General features: G+C 38.0%; 1 protein-coding gene and 1 pseudogene across 1 annotated transcript in view; both read right to left on the bottom strand.

The window, feature by feature from the left end:
* The window catches only part of USH2A (usherin), a 940,802-nt gene that overhangs the window by 300,434 nt on the left and 620,785 nt on the right, over positions 1-19,583 (bottom strand). The window contains exons 43-45 of the mRNA XM_044943197.2: positions 14,187-14,815; positions 7,750-8,084; positions 6,009-6,131 (exon numbers count right to left, since the gene is read on the bottom strand). Of these exons, the coding sequence (XP_044799132.2) occupies positions 6,009-6,131; positions 7,750-8,084; positions 14,187-14,815 (1,087 nt within the window). The remainder of the gene's footprint in view (positions 1-6,008; positions 6,132-7,749; positions 8,085-14,186; positions 14,816-19,583) is intronic.
* On the bottom strand, positions 4,339-5,780 carry LOC123333598 (annotated as a pseudogene).

Here is a 19,583-nt window from a genome sequence, read left to right as displayed (position 1 = left end):
ATTTCTGCTACCAGACTATTATACCCAAGATAACCTTACTGTGATTTTTGTCTCTGTTCTACTGTATCATCAACATGAAAAAGAAATGCAAGCAAAGTAACTCGATTTTTTTTTTTTAAAGAAAACATTAGGTAATAAAGCCTCCAATGAAAAAAAGCATTCCTTTCAGATTTAGGGGTTCCTTTTCCATGAGGTAAGTTTTCAATATGATGATACTTAGAAAAGGACAGAATGAGGCAAACAGAACAATGAAGAAAAAAAGGAAAAAAGCACTGTGACTCTACTAAATTATATGTGAAATTGATATATATTTACTCATTTTGAAATATGTACATTGCTAACAGATGGTACACCAATGTAACAGAGTTGGCCTTCATTGATAAAGTGAAAAGTGAAGTTAAAGTTGTGTCTGACTCTTCGTGACCCCATGGGGTATAGCCCACCAGACTCCTCTGTCCATGGGATTACCTAGGTAAGGCTACTGGAGTGGGTTTCCATTTCCTTCTCCAGGGGATTGTCCCAGCCCAAGGACTGAAGATAGGTCTGCTGTATTGCAGGCAGATTCTTTACCATCTGAGCCACCAAAGAAGCCCATTTCATCTATAAACCCAACTTGTACTCACATTGTGATATTGAGGAAGAAAATAACAGGATCTACCTCACATTGGTGGTCCTTCCATTCACCCTCCACATTCATGAAGCTAACTCCTTTACTTAATACCTACAACTTGAATATGTTTATGTTATAGGACCACGTGTCATGGAACTGACCCAGTATTTCCACATTAGAAAAGCAGAAAATGTTATTTATGCATATTTAATCTTATTACAAATTAATTCTAAACAGGAAAAGGAGTTTGTCAAGGCTGTATATTGTCACCCTGCTTATTTAACTTATATGCAGAGTACATCAAGAGAAATGCTGGGCTGGATGAAGCACAAGCTGGAATCAAGATTGCCGGGAGAAATATCAATAACCTCAGATATGCAGATGACACCACCCTTATGGCAGAAAGCAAAGAAGAACTAAAGAGCCTCTTGATGAAAGTGAAAGAGGAGAGTGAAAAAGTTGGCTTAAAGCTCAACATTCAGAAAATGAAGATCATGGCATCTGGTCCCATCATTTCATGGCAAATAGATGGGGAAACAGTGTCAGACTTAAAAGATGCTTGCTCCTTGGAAGGAAAGTTATGAACAACCTAGACAGCATATTCAAAAGCAGAGACATCACTTTGTCAACAAAGGTCCATCTAGTCAAGGCTATGGCTTTTCCAGTGGTCATGTATGGATATGAGAGTTGGACTATAAAGAAAGCTGAGCACAGAAGAATTGATGCTTTTGGACTGTGGTATTGGAGAAGACTCTTGAGAGTCTCCTGGACTGCAAGTAGATCCAACCAGTCCTTTCTAAAGGAAATCAGTCCTGGGTGTTCATTGGAAGGACTGATGTTGAAGCTGAAACTCCAATACTTTGGCCACCTGATGCGAAGAGCTGACTCATTTGAAAAGACCTTGATGTTGGGAAAGATTGAAGGCAGGAGGAGAAGGGGACAACAGAGGATGAGATGGTTGGATGGCATCACCAACTCAATGGACATGAGTTTGGGTGGACTCCAGGAGTTGGTGATGGACTGAGAAGCCTGGTGTGCTGCGGTTCATGGGGTCACAAAGAGTTGGACATGGCTGAGTGACTGAACTGAACTGACTGAATCTCATTACAAAGAAGGGGAATGAATGACATATTCTTTTGACTATCATTCTCTAGAAACTATGTCCTATTTAATGGTTTGAAAAATTTCATTTTGCAAGGCCAAAAATTAGAATCTATGTCATTAATATTTAAACTTAAATTTTCCACTATATTTAGCTTAAGCATTTAAACTTGAAAACAGTCAAGTTCAGTCATTCTTTGTAAATAGAATTTTATAGAAAATAATTTTGAATGCTCATATGAAGGTCTCTTTCCAGACTGCCATTGATAAAGAAATACTTGTAGGAATTTATAGATAACTGAAAGTAATAGGAGTTAGAACATACCTCTGTTCATAAACTCCATGGTGGCTAAATTGTTATATGGTGGCTAAATTATTATAATCTACAAGTCAACATTTTCCTTAAAATAGAAGCTATTATTTCTTATAGCTTGTTCTTCCCTTGTCAGATCCAGAACAAAGAGGAGGGCATGCCATCACTAAGTTTGCAGAGGTTTTATCAGATCACTCAGGAGACAAGGCACAGTGAGGCTCTGAAAATCCTAAAGGTGGCCTGATGTTTAAAATTAAGGCGGTGGCTACCCTTGTGTGCTAAACCCAACTTGACTCACTGAAGAAGCATTAGAGGACAACAGCACGTTTTCCAGATTTTCCAAGTGATGAAAATGTCCGGAAACCCGAAGTTATGGTGCCCCTAACAACCATAACTTGGCCACTTTGTAAATTAAGGAAAAAAAGTTAGAAAGTGACAAGTAGTATAAACCTATGGTTCCTCCACATTTGTGTCTGTATAGAGCAAAATTCAGCAATTAGGCAACTAGTTGCATAACTCAGGACAAATTACCCCTTACCTACTATATTCATAAGAAACTAAATTATCTGAATAATTAGTGCAATATTTTACTCTGCACATGGAGATACAAAGGAAAAATATTTGATGTTTAGTATTATGAGGCTAGTCAAAATATCACCTCAGCACATTTTGTTCTAGGGGGTCTTCCCAGTGGCTCAGACGATAAAGGATCTGCCTGCAATTCAGGAGACCCGGGTACACTTCATTTCTAGAAGCAGCAGTCATCAATATGTTTATGTCAACTTATGTTTCAGTATAATTTGTGGGGATTTAACTTAATTTCTTTCCTAAAGTCTTTGATTTGGATGTCTCATCAAAAATCCTTACAAGCATCACTAAAAATTCAATAATGAAATTTTGGCTTTGGTCCTAATTCTTCAATAAGTTTTCATTGCTTCTATGAAGAAACAAAATTAACTTTCTGAGACTTATTGTGTTTTTCTGCCAAATGTCTCATGGCTAAAAATCCATTCAGTAATGTTAAATAGTCAAGTCCTCTTTATTTTGGAAATTGCTGTATTTCAGACACTTAAGAGTTCACAGATCATGGAAAACTACTTTCCATATGATTTCCCTAGGGAGTGATGGCGAAACTACTTAACTGTGATGATATTATAGCAATTAGTATATGTGTGTGAGCGGTTTTTTCCACTAGACTGTGAGCTCTTTGAGGGAAAAGGCTATGCTACTCATCTTCTGTTTCTTATCACAGTGTCCCTCAGCATATGGTAAAAGTAAATGAAATTACTGAATAAAATGAATTTCCTCAACTGAAGTCATCATTTTATAGCAATTCTGGATTAAGTAAATAGTGAATTGAATATAGTGGAGAATAGTGACCATGATAATTTAGGTTGAACAAAAAGCATATGCTCATAACATATCATTTTTGATCGTTTTTGCCTTGAAAAATGGCAATTTTATCTGGTTCATTTTGTTCACTTTATTCTTTCAATAGATTTATGTATTCCTCCCTTCAAGTATCTCACAATATCTGTTTTCCCACCATGACACTTTCAGATGAATAGGAAAATTTTCCTTAGTTTTACCCATTCCCCAAAGATAAGAACACCATAGTTAATCTTCCTAAGGCACAGGGAAATGACTAATCAATGCTTTGAAAGTGAAAATGAAAATCAGTCACTCAGTTGTGTCCAACTCTTTGTGATCCCATGGACTGTAGTCGGCCAGGCTCCTCTGTAAACAGAATTATCCAGGCTAAGCACTGGAGTGGGTTGCCATTTCCTTCTCCAGGGGATCTTCCCGACTAGGAATTGAACCCAGGTCTCCTGCATTGCGGGCAGATTATTTACCATTTGAGCCACCAGGAATCCCAAGGCACAGGGAAGTGACTAATTAATCCTTTACATATTACTAAACAAATTCTTTCACTTAGCATTGACTGGAACCCGCACTATGTGCCAGGCACTGTGGTGAGGATTGCAATACAGAGGTCTTGAAGGCAAGGCCTTGCTCAGGATGGACTTGACAATATAATGGGGTGTCCACATAAGCAGTGAAATCAGTGCAAAGACAATAGGGGTATATAAGGGGTGTGCTATAGAAATACATTAAAGAAGCAGCTGATTCAGACCAGGAAGAGGTGACCTAGAAGACTTCTAGGTCAAGACTTGAAAGATGATAGACAGAGGGGAAATGGCAGCCATGAGGAGAAGTCTAGGGGTGGGTGCCGCTTGTTAGAGGTGCCCAACACATTACGAACTGGCTGAAGCATAGATGCCAGGGAAGGGAGGGATGAAATGGTTGTGGGGCAGGGGGGGCGGGGGAAGACCAGATTGTAAACAGACTTCAGAGCAGAGCTAGTCACTGGTGAGTCTGGAAAAATAACCTGATAGAAAAGTCATTGAAAAATAAGTCTGAAAAGTTTTCATAAAATAATACTTGTGATTCTTTGAAATTTCATTACATTTCCTTTTTTTTTTTTTTTTTTTTAACTTTAACAACATTTATTGGGTTTCTTTGATTGCCTCGGGTCTGACTTCAGAAGGGCTCTGTGGGTTCCTCTGGCCTTGTTTCCAGGCTGCTGCAGTGGCAGCTTTTAAGGCCCTGTTTTGCTTCTTCAGCTTTGGAACCTCTTGGAAAATCCAAATGCACAGAGCCTTATTGGTCATCTAGTGGTGGTGGACTTTTCAGTGGTATGGAGGGGGAAAGATGTACTCAATCCCCAACTCCTTGCATGTCTTCTCAAAGACAGGATAGTTGGTCTCACAGAGGTTTCTGAGCATCTTTTGCCTCATGTCAATGCTCATCAGCAGATAGTGCTTGTGGGCTTTGTCCTTTCAATATTTCTGCCTGTGTTCTTCATAACTGCAGATCTTGACAGCCAAGGCAACAATTCAAGCCTCCAAGGAGCTGGTGTCCTTCACGTTTTCCATGACCTTGCTCATCAACGGCTCTTTCTTGATTTTTAGCATCTCCTTCTTGTTGGCCATTTCCAAAGATAGGAGTCTTTTCACAACATTGTCAACCTTCGCAATTCCAGGGACATTCTGGTAGTCCTTCAGCAACATGGAAAGGGGTGCATCATCTTCTTGGCTTTGCTGGACTGGTTTCTGGGTGGCACATCTATGGGTGGTCTGGAGGATGAGACCTCCAGGACTTGAGGTCCTGCTGGATGGAGTGAAGCTTGGCCCACCCTCCGCCTGGCAGCCTGAGGACTCGGGGCTGTGTCACTGCCTGGGTTCGAATCGAACTCAGCACCCTCCACGCTGCCCTCAGCGTGATGACTTCTGATCCTCCAAAATTTCATTACATTTCTTGATTCATGAAGATTTAGACTTCACTTAACCCCATCCAATCTCCTCATTTTATGGACAACAAAATTGAAGCCCAGAGAAGTTTACTGACTCCCCCAAGGCTAGCAAAGCTAGTTCTCCAGCACAGGATGAATACAAACATGGCCCTCCTTTCTCTACCATGGGGTGCTCTTTACTGACATTACCTATTTGCTCATTTTTTGGTTTCTTCAAAAAATGGTTTCTTTCTAGATTGAATTCTTTCAAGTCCCAAGCCTGTGAATTAAATAATTTTTGTGAATTGAATCAATGAGTTACAACAAATTACTTCCTAGATAAGCAAGCATTTTACAAGTGCCCCAAACTTTCCCCAGTTCTGTACATGTTCAATATTCCCAGATTTTTCTCTTACAGTGTTGATTAGAGCTGTGACAAAGGCAAGAGGGTAAGACTCAAACATCTACAAATGCTATTTCAAAAAGCTTATTTTAAGAGTGCAGTTAAGGTGGCAAATATTAAACACGCTGACTGTTGTAGTTTGATGATTAATGCCACCGATAATAACCAACATGTTTTATTGCATAACTGATAACTTGATCACACAATGAAGACACTCACATTCTCTAAACTATTCAACATACCCCAAACTAAATGCCAGCATTTGTTTTTATAGTTTTTGTAATCTCACCTGCTAAGACCCTTATCTTCATAAAACTGCTGAGTTCCTGAATAAATATTGTGCCACATATTTAAATCTTCTGGGGGATTTGATGCAAGTGGTTGCTGGATTTTACATCTCAGAAGCTCATATCTGAAGCAAAAGACAAGCAGAAACATCAGGATTATCTCATCTAATATTATTACCAAAATTCAGGTTGTCTCATGGTACGAGCGTGTGGTGTGTATGTGTAAACATAAAGAAAACATCTTAATATTCTTTTTTTCTGATAATCTTTTTTTTCTGGCATAAGTATCATCTCTGTAGCTAAGTGGAACAATTAGCTCCATTTACATTTTACTATTATCAGTAAAATGATGACATTTAGATTTCTTCTATGTCAGATTTACCAAAACTTTATTGTCAAAGTAGAAGCACAAAAACTTATAAAGTTAGTGACTTCCTAAGACTTCTACCACCAATATTTTATAAACAATAAGAATATTATTGACTTCATGCTGCTGCTGCTGCTAAGTCGCTTCAATCGTGTCCGACTCTGTGCGACCCCATAGACGAGGCTCCCCCGTCCCTGGGATTCTCCAGGCAAGAACACTGGAGTGGGTTGCCATTTCCTTCTCCAATGCATGAAAGTGGAAAGTGAAAGTGAAGTCACTGAGTCTTGTCCAACTCTTAGCGACCCCATGGACTGAAGCCTACCAGGCTCCTCCGTCCATGGGATTTTCCAGGCAAGAGTGCTGGAGTAGGGTGCCATTGCCTTCTTCAATTGACTTCATAGTCTTGGCTAAATGTCAAGTTGTTATAGAGCCATTTTAGAATCACAGTTCTTTTCTTTCATCTATATTCCTGACCATATGCTTTACAAGTTTCCAGACAGTAATAACATACCAAAGAATTATTGGCTAATGCTTTGGAATTTTGAGGTATATTTGTGCAAATGTGTCATTTAGAACATGCATCAAACTTGCTTATCATATAGTAAGAATATACTTTGAAAATGAAGAGATGGATTGTGTAGAGAATCATTAGAGAATACTGATTGTTGTTTCAAGGTTTTTTGTTGTTGTTTAGTCACTAAGTCATGTCTTCGCTCTTTTGTGATCCCATGGACCATAGCCCGCCAGCATCCTCTGTACATGGGACTCTCCGGGCGAGAATATTGGAGTGGGTTGTCATTTCCTTCTCTAGGGCAGGTTCCTGACCCAGGGGTTGAACCCCCGTCTTCTGCACTGGCAAGCAGATTCTTTACCACTGAGCCACCTGGGAAGCCCCTTCAACCATTTTCAGTTCCTACAATATCATGATATTTTTACCATGATAAACTTTTCATGGTTCCATGTATCAAGATATACAAGATGAAACTGTATGAAAGTTATATGAGTAAGGCCAACAGAGTGTGTGGGGGAGGAAAGGACTGGGAACCTGAGGTTAGCAGATGCAAACTATTACACATAAATTGGATAAACAACAAGAGCCTACTGTATAGCACAGGGAACTATATTCAATATCCTGTGATAAACCACAATTGAAAATCATATAAAAATAATGTATACATATGTATAACTTAATCAATTTGTGGTCAGCATAAATTAACAAAACATTGTAAATCTATTCTAGTTCAATAAAAAAAAGTCACAAATACGAATATCCAATAAGAAATTAGTTCTATATTCATATGTGAGGAAGAGCCTCCTCCCTTCCTTCCCAAAGAGAGATCACAACAAAATCCAAAAGCATCATCGTTGTCTCTTACCTCAAATCAGGTCCGTTTGGCCTGGATGGTGGCTGCCAGGAAATCCCAACATATGATTCACTTAGTGGAACCACGGACAATGGGCCAAGATCCTGCGGCAGGGCGGGAGGGGTGGTCACGTGGGTAGGGAAGCTCTCTGTGCACCCCCCTAGATACCCGTTACCCCCTGAGCAAGCCACAATGGTGACGGAGTAATTAGTGAAAGGAATCAGATGAGTAACGACATGACTTAACACAGAAGAAGTAACATTGGTGATTGCGATGTGAGGGTCAGGCATGCGGATCTCGTAGTTAAGGATGTCTCCATTCAGGATGAGTGGGGGCTTCCAAGTGACCTGAAATAAAAGAAAAATTAGAACCAATGTGACAACATAGGAACAGAGCAACTGCGGAGGTTCACAGGGCCCGGCGTTTTCAGCTAAGTCACTGTAGAAATACCCACTTTTGACTTAGCCCTTTACACTAGACAGTAATGAAGAGTTTTCAGATCAATTAGCAGTACACCAGGAACTAAATGAGATGCTGTTTCCTGGGTTGGGCTGTTAGTCTGGAGACTTTCTAAGACTGTCAGACTAATACACACCTCAGTGATTCATCTCCACCGTGGGTGTCCGGAAAGAGGCAGAGCACACACATGGAGAGAATTCACACATCCACATGCATCAGTGCGGCGGCAGCAGGATTTGAGAGTGTCCTTCTTTATAACTCAATTAGACGAAATATCAGAATTCCTTGTTTTGCATTATAAGTGTGTATTCTAAATCTGTCACTATTCTTTTTTTGGATGGTGGTGATGCGAGTGCAGAAATTATCCTTTGCTTTTTCTGAGAATGTGAAATTGAGCTTCTGAATCTCTCTAGCGCATAATGTAGCAAGTAAAGCAATAACAACATATCCTTTTCGCAAAGAGGAGACGTGTGGAGAGCTTTAAAAAAGCAAGCAAAAAACGATTCTGTTTAAGTCATAGACATGAACATCAGAAGAAAGAAACAACAATGTTTTCTAATAATGTTTAATGTTCTTTTTCTTCTCTGACTAAATATTGTAAGGGGATTGTGCTAACCCACTCATGCTCTTATAGGGGGAAAAGACCCTAGAAAAATACACATAGGTCATTAAAAATCCATTATTTATATGCCATCCTGCTTCATCTCTTTTTTTCTTGCCTTGCAGTGTTCTTTAAATTTTAGAGTGTATATTTCATCTCCCAAATAGGCTGTAAGCTTCATGAGAACAGAGCCTAAATTGTACAGTTATTTAATGCCAAATACTCAGAGATGGAGTTTAACAAGTAATTGCAGTCATGGCTGATGGCATTATATTTTCCTTAGCACAGCTATTTTGATAATTTAAACAAGTTTTCCACAAAGTGATATATTGATACCCGCACTTATAGTTCTATACAAATTCAAAGTCTGAAATGTGTAATCGAGAAATTAGAACAGAGAAGGATGAACTAAAATTTTCTGTCTTAAAGGAAAAAAGTTTCCTCCAGGAGCAATCTAACCTGAGATTTTCGTAGGGTACTCTTACTAATTGTTGGAGACAAAATAGATTGAGAGCAGGAGAAGAAGGGGGCAACAGAGAATGAGATGGTTGGATGGAATCGCCATATCAATGGGCATGATTGAGTCTTGGGTAAGCTCTGGGAGGTAGTGAAGGACAGGAAAGCCTGGTGGGCTACAGTCCATGGGTCACCAACAGTTGGACATGACTGAGTGACTAAACAACATGTCATTTGGGCAGCTGCTTGATGATTACAGTCCTAATTTATAATTAACAAGGACTTGGCATCTACTGAAATTTTACTACATGGCTTGAAGTCATTGCTGATTTTAAAAACTTCTAGGAGAAGAGAGTTCCAAAATGTGCTGGTGAAGACAAGTTTTAGATGTGTTCCTTACGAGCATAGAGGATTTGCCTGGATGGAGGCGAGATCAAAGAGGCCTAAATTAAGCAAAGTTTATAAAGCAGACATAGGGTTCTATTTATTTTGGTGGTACAGTGTTCTTTGTGGGCTTGAGAAATGAGTCAAGGTCAAACTTACAGGGCTTCCTGGTACTTGCAAATACAAAATGGAAGGGTTATCACAGCTCAGTTCTACCTGACTCACATGTGGAATGCCACTTGCCTCTGGAACTAGAATATTCTGAGAGCTCAGGTCAAGGCATGGCAGTCCTTGAAAGAATTCAACCTTCAGATGTAGTCTGTGTTCGCAGTTGAGCTGAGAGTGAATTGATTTGGAACTCGGTTATTGAGGCTAAGAAAACATTCAAAAAATAAAAATCTGAATAAGATATCAACCTGCAGAGATTAAGAGATATGATGTAATGACTCTGAAGACAGTCATTTGAAGAGCTAAAAAATCCCTATGTTCTCTACTATAAATGTTTGCATCCAGAAATTAGCTATTTTTCTCACTTAAAAAGTTAAAGGCTTAGGAAGATATATCTTTTTGACAGTATTGAGTTAGAAGACATGAGTCTACTTCCACAGAAAATTTTTAGAAGGAATTTAGAGCAAGGTGGAGAAGGCCATTGTCATTATCGTGAGTAGGCTAACAGAAATGGTATCTAATTTGATCATCCTCTTGAAAACATCCTGGAGCTATTACTAAAAATAAATGTGACCAAGCTTTTTAAGGAGCCAGTTAGTGAAATATTGGATTCTATTCTTTCCAGTGCTTAAGACTACATTTATTACAGTGTGGCCAAAATATGTGAGATTAAAACTTTCAGTTTAATTTCCCCTGGCCTTTTATTTATCTATTGCTCATATGAAGGATTATAAAATATTCCTGCAGCCCTAAAAAGTCAGACTAAGAACCATGTTCCTGGCTTAATAAGCAAAAGATGTTCTCTAAAACAGGACTTTTACACTGAAATTTTTAAAATAAAGTGTCATTTATGGCTTAGAATAAAATGTTTATTTCAGAGATGCTTTGTTGACCACAATAGTTTCTTTCGTTTGTGTGGTTCTTAATTGCTTGGATTTCCATTTCTCTGTTTATTTACTATATATTTGAATAAGATAGGACAGGTGGGTAGGTGTTTAAGGAACTATTGACTTTCACCTACTCAATCAGATCTCTGAAGTGTGGCCCTAAACAATTAAGGCACTTGCATGATCCTGGTTGTAAACAAAAATTTATGAAGGTGGTTTAGTTGATTGGCTTCAGACTTGAAGAAAGTAACACACAAACATTGTAATTTACTTCTAATTTCTTTAACTTCATCTAATCACATTTTAAAACTACGTAAAGCTAACAAATATAAAATAGATAGCCAGCGGGAATTTGCTATATGCCTCAGGGAGCTCAAGTTGGGGCTCTGTGACAACCTAGAGGGGTGGGCTGGGATGGGTGGTGGGAAGGAAGCTTAAGAGGAAGGGAACACATGTATACCTACAACTCATCCATGGCGATCTATGGCAGAAACCAACACTACTGCAATTATCCTTCAAATTAAAACAAAGAAAAAAAGAACTTTATGAATAAGAGTTTTTATGAAGATCGATATAACGGGCTGAGACTGGGCTAAGAATAAGTATCCTTCTTCAATTTGCTAATATTTTATTTTATTTAAAAGTTTTGGATCTATAGCATAATTCTAAATTAGAGCTTTATTAAACTCTCTTTTACAGGTTTTGGTGTTTTTACCAACTTTATACAATGAACTGCATTTTCTTAAATGAATAAATACAACATCGAAGTGTGTGGCTTTCACTTTTTCAGATAACACAACCTCTTTGACATTATATGTTGTTTTTCTTATAATCAAATAAGATATCAATAATATGATGTGCAAGTTTCCCCTTTTTCTTTTTAAAAATTTATTTTATTGAAGTATAGTTGATTTGCAATGTTGTGCTAATTTCTGCTATATAGCAAAGTGATTCAGTTATTCATATATATATATTCTTTTTCATATTATTTTCCATTATTATTATAGGATATTGAATATAATTCCCTATGTAGGACCTTGTTGTTTATGCAACTTTCTCTTCTTAAGGCTCATATCGATGCCAAGTCATAGCTCATCTTTTTACACTTACAAAGATGTTACTTTAGGTTATTTTCCAGTTGGCCTAAGTATGTGAAGTTTCCTTGTTTTCCCTATCAGACTGCAAGTTCTTATAGGGGGAGTGGTGGTGAAAAGACCAGATGGTGCAAAATGCTAAGAACTAGAGTGCAATACCAGTCCAGTTCCTGTATTATCTCTCAATCGATCAACTGGTAGTCTTTATTCCTCTTAACCTGATTTGTTTCTCCCCCAAGTTTTTTCCATTTCTGAGCATTTTATTTAATTATATTGTTTTGTGTAAAATGTAAACTCCATGAAGGTAGAGATTTAGTCTTGGTCTTTACCGTGTCCTCAGTGCCTAAAAGAGGCACTCATTAAGATGTATAGATGTTCAATAAATGTTGGTAGAACTGAATTATTATTATTATTGTCAATAATATTATTGACAATTTTCCCCATCCTAATATTTGGAATGACTCCATATGATAAATATTGAATGAACCTTTTACCCAACATATTAAAGACCATGCTTCTGTTCCTCAGATTTTATCCATCTGCAATTTTAATTTTCAAATCTTATCTTCTATAAAAAGAAATCACTGTACTTCTGTCACACTGCCTCTGTTTATCAGATAAGTGGTGTCATTAGAACACGATTCTGGCCATCTGAAGATCTTTCTGAACCTTTCTGAAGGTGAGCAAATAATTCTGAAGCATAAATATGTTTTAATATTATTTAAATACATATAGTACAATACTAGATTCAGCTAAATAATCCTGATGACTCTCTTCATTGATAATTTTTGATTTTCTAGTTATAAAGTAAGGATTAGTAAAAGGTATGAATTTTTTAAAAAAATGATCACATATACATTGTCTGTATATTCTAAGCACCTTCTTAGAGACTTTTAGATTCCAGGCCTGGTGAGTGTCTGTGAGATTCTGCTCTCAAACCAAACTAAATCGTACTTTAGCAGGTTGACAAGCCATGCACATTGTTTAATTTCTGGATGAGGTTACAAAATCAAAAGAGGAAGGAAAAAAAGGGATGAATGAAAAAGCCAGGCAACTTACTTTGAATACTTTTGATCATCATTTATAAATGCTGAATCACATAGAACTATGCAGTGAGCTATTACTTTTCTGAAAATATGTGTCATCTTTCGGATTTGCCTAGCTATTAAATCTTTGTTAGAAAGAATCCAGAAAAAATGTCCATTACCTAGCTGTGCCTTTGTGAAGGACTGTGCTTATGTCACATCATATTGATTGGTACTGCTACCGAAGTTTTGCAAAATTCCCTTAGGATTCAAAAGAAAAGTCATTTCTGGAATGATTAATAACTCTAGGTTTGCTTGGGGTTTTCCTTTGGTTTGTTCTGCTTTTCCTTTGAATGAAGAACAATTCTTAAGATTGCCCAATTCATATAGTAAACACCATACATCATGTCCTTCAAATTGATTTCCTTTTGATGTTTTATCTACAGAATTCTATACATTTGAGATAGTTCTATCAAGAAGCTGTGTTGCTTTGACCAATCTCATGCGGAAGCTAATGAAGGCAGACTTTGAAACACAGATTTTAGTATGTAGGTTCCATTAAATTTTTTCAACGATTTACACTATTTAGCATCACCCAGTGTTTGCTTTTCGTAGGCACGAGAGAACACACAACAGAGATTCAAGTAATAATTTCAACAGATGAACTTTGCTGTTATGCAAATGTCCTTTGTTTTGTGCTCTGGTGAGCAAGCTGCTGCACCAATGCTTTTGGCAGTAGTACAAGCCTGAATCCATGGAAGCATGTGTGTATTTACACAAAAGAGGCTTCTAAGCTACAAAACTCCCTCCTGTTTGGTTACACTAATTTCCCTTGAATGAAGTTTGTATGCAAGCCAAAACAATGGTAGTTATCCTAGCCTCTAGAGTTCATTCCCAGCAGAATGAAGTGAATAATTGAACAGTTCCTAAATAGCCCCGTAATCTGCTATTTTTCTTTCTTTCCCCCATTCTCTTGATTCTTTGATCATTAAAAAAAAATCAGAATATTGGTAATTGGAACTTTTGTTAATACGCTAATCCCTTCCCCCGCATTTCCCCACCTCTTCTCATTTTCTGATCTATTTAGATCTGACGTGGTGGTTAAGCTAAGCATCCCAGGGTGGCATTCAAAGGATTTCAGGTGTGTGAGGCAAATGGAAGCGTCTCAACAATATAATTAAGGGGATACAGGGAGAAATGAAAAACTGACATCAAATTTGAGAGAGTTTGGGCCAAAGGCCAAAAACCCAGTTTCTCCAGTGAATGCCTAAAACAACACATGTGTGCATTTTGTCAGTAGATGGCTCTGTTTAACACGGAGTCAATGCAGGGTACATTCCTAGTCTGCAGAGGAGACAGACACTTAGCTTCTTACCTTGGCTGCATCGGGTCCTAACACATCCACCTCGGGGGGCTGCACCCCAGCAGGTCGCGAGGGTCTCGTGGTCACTTCTGCCCAATCACTGCTGTTTGTCCCTCCATCAGCAGTGCTCATTAGTACCCGATACTCATACTTTGTCCATGGGCTAAGAGCAGAAGTCGTGTCGATAAACCTCCTGGGATGACTTCCTGGGAGAGTCACCAGGGTGGTAACTGCCTCCTTCCCTTGGACTCTTCTCTGGATTGTGGAGTTCTCCACCAGGCCATTGGGATGGGTGGGAGGTTGCCAAGATATGATCACGGATGTTGGGGTATCAGAGAACAACTCTGGACTCAGGATACCTTCTGGCGCATCTGGGAGTGTCCAAACGGTCTGGGAATCTGCTGACAGGGAACACCCTTTTGAAGTACAAGCTTCTACTTGAAACGTGTAGGCCGTATGTGGGTGTAAATGGGTCACTGTGCCATTAGTGACATTTCCAGACGTTTTCAAGCTGAGGTGGCCATGCTGGTAAATGTTATAATGGGTAATGAGCCCATTGCACTTTAAAGGATGCTGCCAGGTGACCAACATCATTCTTGACTTCTTGTCCAGGATAATTGGAGGGTCTACAGGTCCAGGTTCTATAAAGTAGAAAGTAAGTAGTGATACCTCTTGGAAACTTCCCACACCTCAGAACAGAACTAACATGAGTGATCACTCTCCTCCAGAATATGAAACTGGACACATGGTAAAGGCCATTGAGTAAGCGGCCAAGTGTCATAAAGACAAGGCTCATGACTACTTTCCTCTTAAATGCGTAAGATGTACTTGTTGAACATTATTGAATTCAATTGCCATTTGCTCCCGTAAGATAACTTTATTAAATCATTTCTTTTGATTAAAGGATTCCCCAACATCAGGAAGACTCTTCTGAAATAAAGACCTTAGGAGAGAAAGACACAGAGGGCATCTGTAACCAAAGTTCAAACTTACGCCCCATTTTTCTGGAACTCTGGTAACTCATTATAATCAATAACATTATCATAACAAACCTGCATATTTTATAGCCCAGTAAAATCCTGCAGCATCGCTCATTATATATTCCATATTATCCCCGGGTCTGTTTATCATTCTAATCCATGTTTTGCAATTTATCTCCTCCCTGTTAATATTATAGGTGATTTTTTACTATGACTGTGACAGAAGCTGCCGATTTAGCTCTTTCACCTACTGATAAATAAACAATGCACAGATCTGACCTTTAGGTTAACAGGTTTAATGCTTGCTCCACTCAGCACTCTAACTGATTCAATTATCATAAAGGTTCAGGAGGCTCCATGAATACTGAAAAAGGCCCGCCATATGCCCGCCTAGGTGTTGTGGAGCAGCAAATATCCTGCAGCCCTCCAGAGAAATTCCTTAATTGTAAATAATTTCACCATGCGACACACTCAAGTCACCTTGAATGCAAACCCCTCAGCCTGCGGAGGCAAAGTGTTATTTAAGCTTTACTGGGCTGCGTTAAATTCTGCAATTTGAAGGGCTGTTAAGTTTTTCAATTGAAATTTCATTTAAAATGCAGGTGCTTTTTATTATATTGAGGCTTTACTGCTCTCTAGGTACAAGCAAGAACATGGTGCAATAACACAAATCTGGCTCAATCACTGATCAGTAACAGCTGTAATTCCAGAACATTTAGCATTCTTATAAACCACGGCCTGAAATCTATAAATTGCTACAACAGATCAAGAAAAATCCTATATCCCCCTTTTCTGCCCACAGCAATTTGAACATTTATGAGATTTTTCTGTGAACATTAGATTTTATGGAAAAATCTTTAAAAAAGATAGACTTGGATTTAGTAATTGTTTAAAACAGCACTGATGATGTGAGTGTGTGTGTGTGCGATTCAGTGTTATAACCAAGGTTTAAATTGGAAATGCAACCACAGCTTTGCCGAGTCAAGGACCACAATCGTAGCTGGTAGATAGGAGCATATTTTTACACAACATGATTCACATATTTGTCACCAACTGGACTGATGGCAGAATCATAATTACTTTTAGAGAGGAAAGCTGTTACACTGCACTAACCCTGAAATCAAGCCATTTCTGACAATTTGGTAATGCATCCTATTTGAAGAGAAAAATCCTAAAAGTACAATGATCCTGAGATGGATCACATTTTTCATTTTAGTCTGTTGTTAGCTTTCATTCTGAAGCTTTCGTCAAACCACTGTGACATTTCTTACTTTTGCTCTCTGGTACACAGCAGCGGTAGCAATTATTATATCAAAATAGGAATACAGATCCTTTCTTATTTATACTTGTCATCCAGATTTGGCTCTTTCCTAAAGAAAAGCAAGCGCAAGTCTTGTAAGATATCAATGTTGTTTTGTAAAACGAAATCCTCTGAGATTGGGGTCCATAAAATCAATGGTGGAGAATCGAGCCTTTCAAGTCTAACCCTAACTCACCCTTCCCTGTTCAAAAAAGAGTAATATACACTTAAAAATCAGAATATTTTTCTATTAGGGTTTTCACAGGGGTCTTGCATAATTATTCATCATATGTGCATTATCAAACTGTGAGCTTCTTCAGGGAAAAGTAACAATGATGCAGTTTGTTCTCTGTTATGATGAGGATAAACCTTTTATTTCTCTTGACTATGATGATAGCGTTATCAGGGAAACATCCAGGATAATGAGATGAACTGGTACTTCAAGCCCCTACAGAGCACAGCCTTTCCTTAAAGATGGTCTCTTATCTTGGGCAAGAAGAGATGTTCAATTTCAATTGCATGATATTTTCCCCCTTAAAAGCCAGAATACATTTTATTAGCTTCCCGCTCTAGCTGAGTAGGCTCCCAGCTCTTGTGGCAGGAAGGGTCCTTAAAGTAGGTGACTCAGGAGAGGATGCTGAAAGCAGCTTAATTAGCTCCTTTGGCTAAGGAAGTGTTAAAACCCGACTCCTGGCACGCTTTCAATTTCGTGCTTTAAAATGATAAGCCGAATCATCTAATTCTATATACAAATCAACTGGCGTGCCACCGCATGGTTGAAAGGGTCACCACAATTATGTAAAACATGAGTAATAACTATAATTGGGGTAGTTTGCTAATACAATAAAAAGCTCTGAACATGAGAAAAGTTATGCTCACAGCAGTAGCTATCACTTTCTAAAGTAAGAATTCATGGATGAAATGACATGAAAAAGATGGTTATAAAATTTTAATGGAATGATAAAAGGCAAAAGTCAGCCTCTCAGCTGAATTCTTAAAATCCCTATATATCACAATCAGCTCCTTAACTGTAAAATCAATGTGGAGTATAACATGTTGTCAATGCGGCTGTCACTGGAGGGGAGACTGGAAGTATGACAGCCACACAGCTCAGCTGGCGAGTGATGAAAATACAACCGTACAGCCCTTTGCATGGGTGTAATTGTTTAGAGAACTTCCCTCCTGGAGCGGGGAAGGGGAGCATCCTTTCTGTTCAGATCACTGATTCATATTTCAGGCTGTTTCATTATAGCATTAATAACGGAAAGTAGTTTCATTTTGGCAAATGAAATTATCTTTTATGGGAAACGATTTCGCTCATCAGCTTCAAAAGTTCAGCCCCAGCCTAAAAGAGAGTAACAAGATTGTTCACAGAGGGGTCTGCTTATTTATTTTTATACTCAGGTGTGTATGTTGGGAAGGATGGGTGCGTGTGTGTGTGTGTGTATAAATGATTTGAAAGAATAAACAGTTGCAATGACACAGCTGTTGTGTGTATATAACTGTTTTTTAAGTGGTTTTCATGGGTCTTCTACAACCCGTTTGCTACTAGAGTTACCCACAATCACTCAGTTTTCCTAATGTTTCCTCATTGCTGCCTTGAAGGAACTTTTGCCATTTTAACTAAAAACTCACTTGGCTTAAAAGCTCTTTTTCAGTAACACTAACTCTATAAATGAATATCCTCTAAATCTGCCAGAGAATTAAAAACCAAGGTGGCAAATACATGGATGTATAATTATACATAGCAGTATGCTCTGTACTAATTGTTTGTACAGTCTCTTGCTATTCATTGAGAAAATGTTAGCAGAAGAGTGGAGTGATGGATTCCATTCCCTCTTTAATCATGAATTCTTTTATCAATTTATTATTGATACCCCAACTACTTCCCAAAAGGAGTTTTTTTGACAGCTTATAATAAAAGACTTAAGTAATAGGACCAATAAATTAAAGATAAAGAATAATTAATCTTGTGATGATACAGAGGTAAGAGCATTGTATCCCCAAACAAATATTACATATGGGCACTGCCATTTGGCAAGTATGTGAATATTCAGCTTCCAGACAACTGATAAAATAGGAAAAGGGCTGTGTAACAGGGCATCGTTGCTTAATAAAAGGAACATCTGAAGACTACAAGATTGCTTCAATTGAAAGGGTACAATTTATAGTCTGCAAATAGGTGAACCGATATTGAGGAACTGTTTTCTCTATTTCTCCTGAGACCAGGACAGCAGAGGAAGGTTAGGAAGACTGTTTTGTCTTCCAGAATGGGGACATGTTGTATGGTGAACGGCTGTGGATTCTTACTTGAAAGTTTGGGGCAGAGAATGAAATATTTTAATGTGAAAATTCATGAAGGAAGAAAAAAGTCCTAAAAGAGCTAGAAGTTCCAAATTTAGAAGAGCAGTGGGCTTAATGTGCCCAAAACAGATTCAAGAATTCAAGAGGGAAATGAAAGTCAGGTGGATAGAATTTTTCATTAATTGGTTCATCCTTTCAAATGATTTTTCTGTTGGTCACTTTGGTTTTTGATGTTAGGACATAAAAATAAGACTATAAAGATACTAATTTGTTTTATAAATTCTGGAAATGCAAGAATCTCGTGGGGGTGGGAAATCTATGCAACAGGGAAATAAACTATTGTAGGGATATACATACAGAGCCACTTTGCTCTCAAAATCAGCAGAATGATCTACTTTGCATCATGGATTTTCTGTTGTGGGTAAAATAGAGACCACATCACTGTTTGAAAGGATAAACATGTCAGCATTCAGAAGTTAATATTTAAAGCAATTAGGAAATAAGTTTGGAATAGTAAAATAAAATCATCATGCAGCACTACTGAGACTTACTGCTCACAGTTCTTCATTAAATAAAATAAAATCTACTGATATAAATATGTGCCACCCTCATTTACAAACGTTTCTGTTTTTCTCTCACATAGAAAACTCTTAAAATGCAGACTGACTTTAAATTCTAAAACACACTAATAAAAAAGATCTCTCCCATGCAATATTAGTTGTAAAATTTAAGTACTCTTAAAGGCACAAAGACACTTATTAAATGATTGGAAAATCCCCCTCTAGAAGTACAATAACATGATCGATGGATCACATTTCATACCAA

This window comes from Bubalus bubalis, chromosome 5, assembly GCF_019923935.1.
Source record: "Bubalus bubalis isolate 160015118507 breed Murrah chromosome 5, NDDB_SH_1, whole genome shotgun sequence".
Lineage (NCBI taxonomy): Eukaryota > Metazoa > Chordata > Mammalia > Artiodactyla > Bovidae > Bubalus > Bubalus bubalis.
This window is presented reverse-complemented; position numbering and strand designations above follow the sequence as displayed.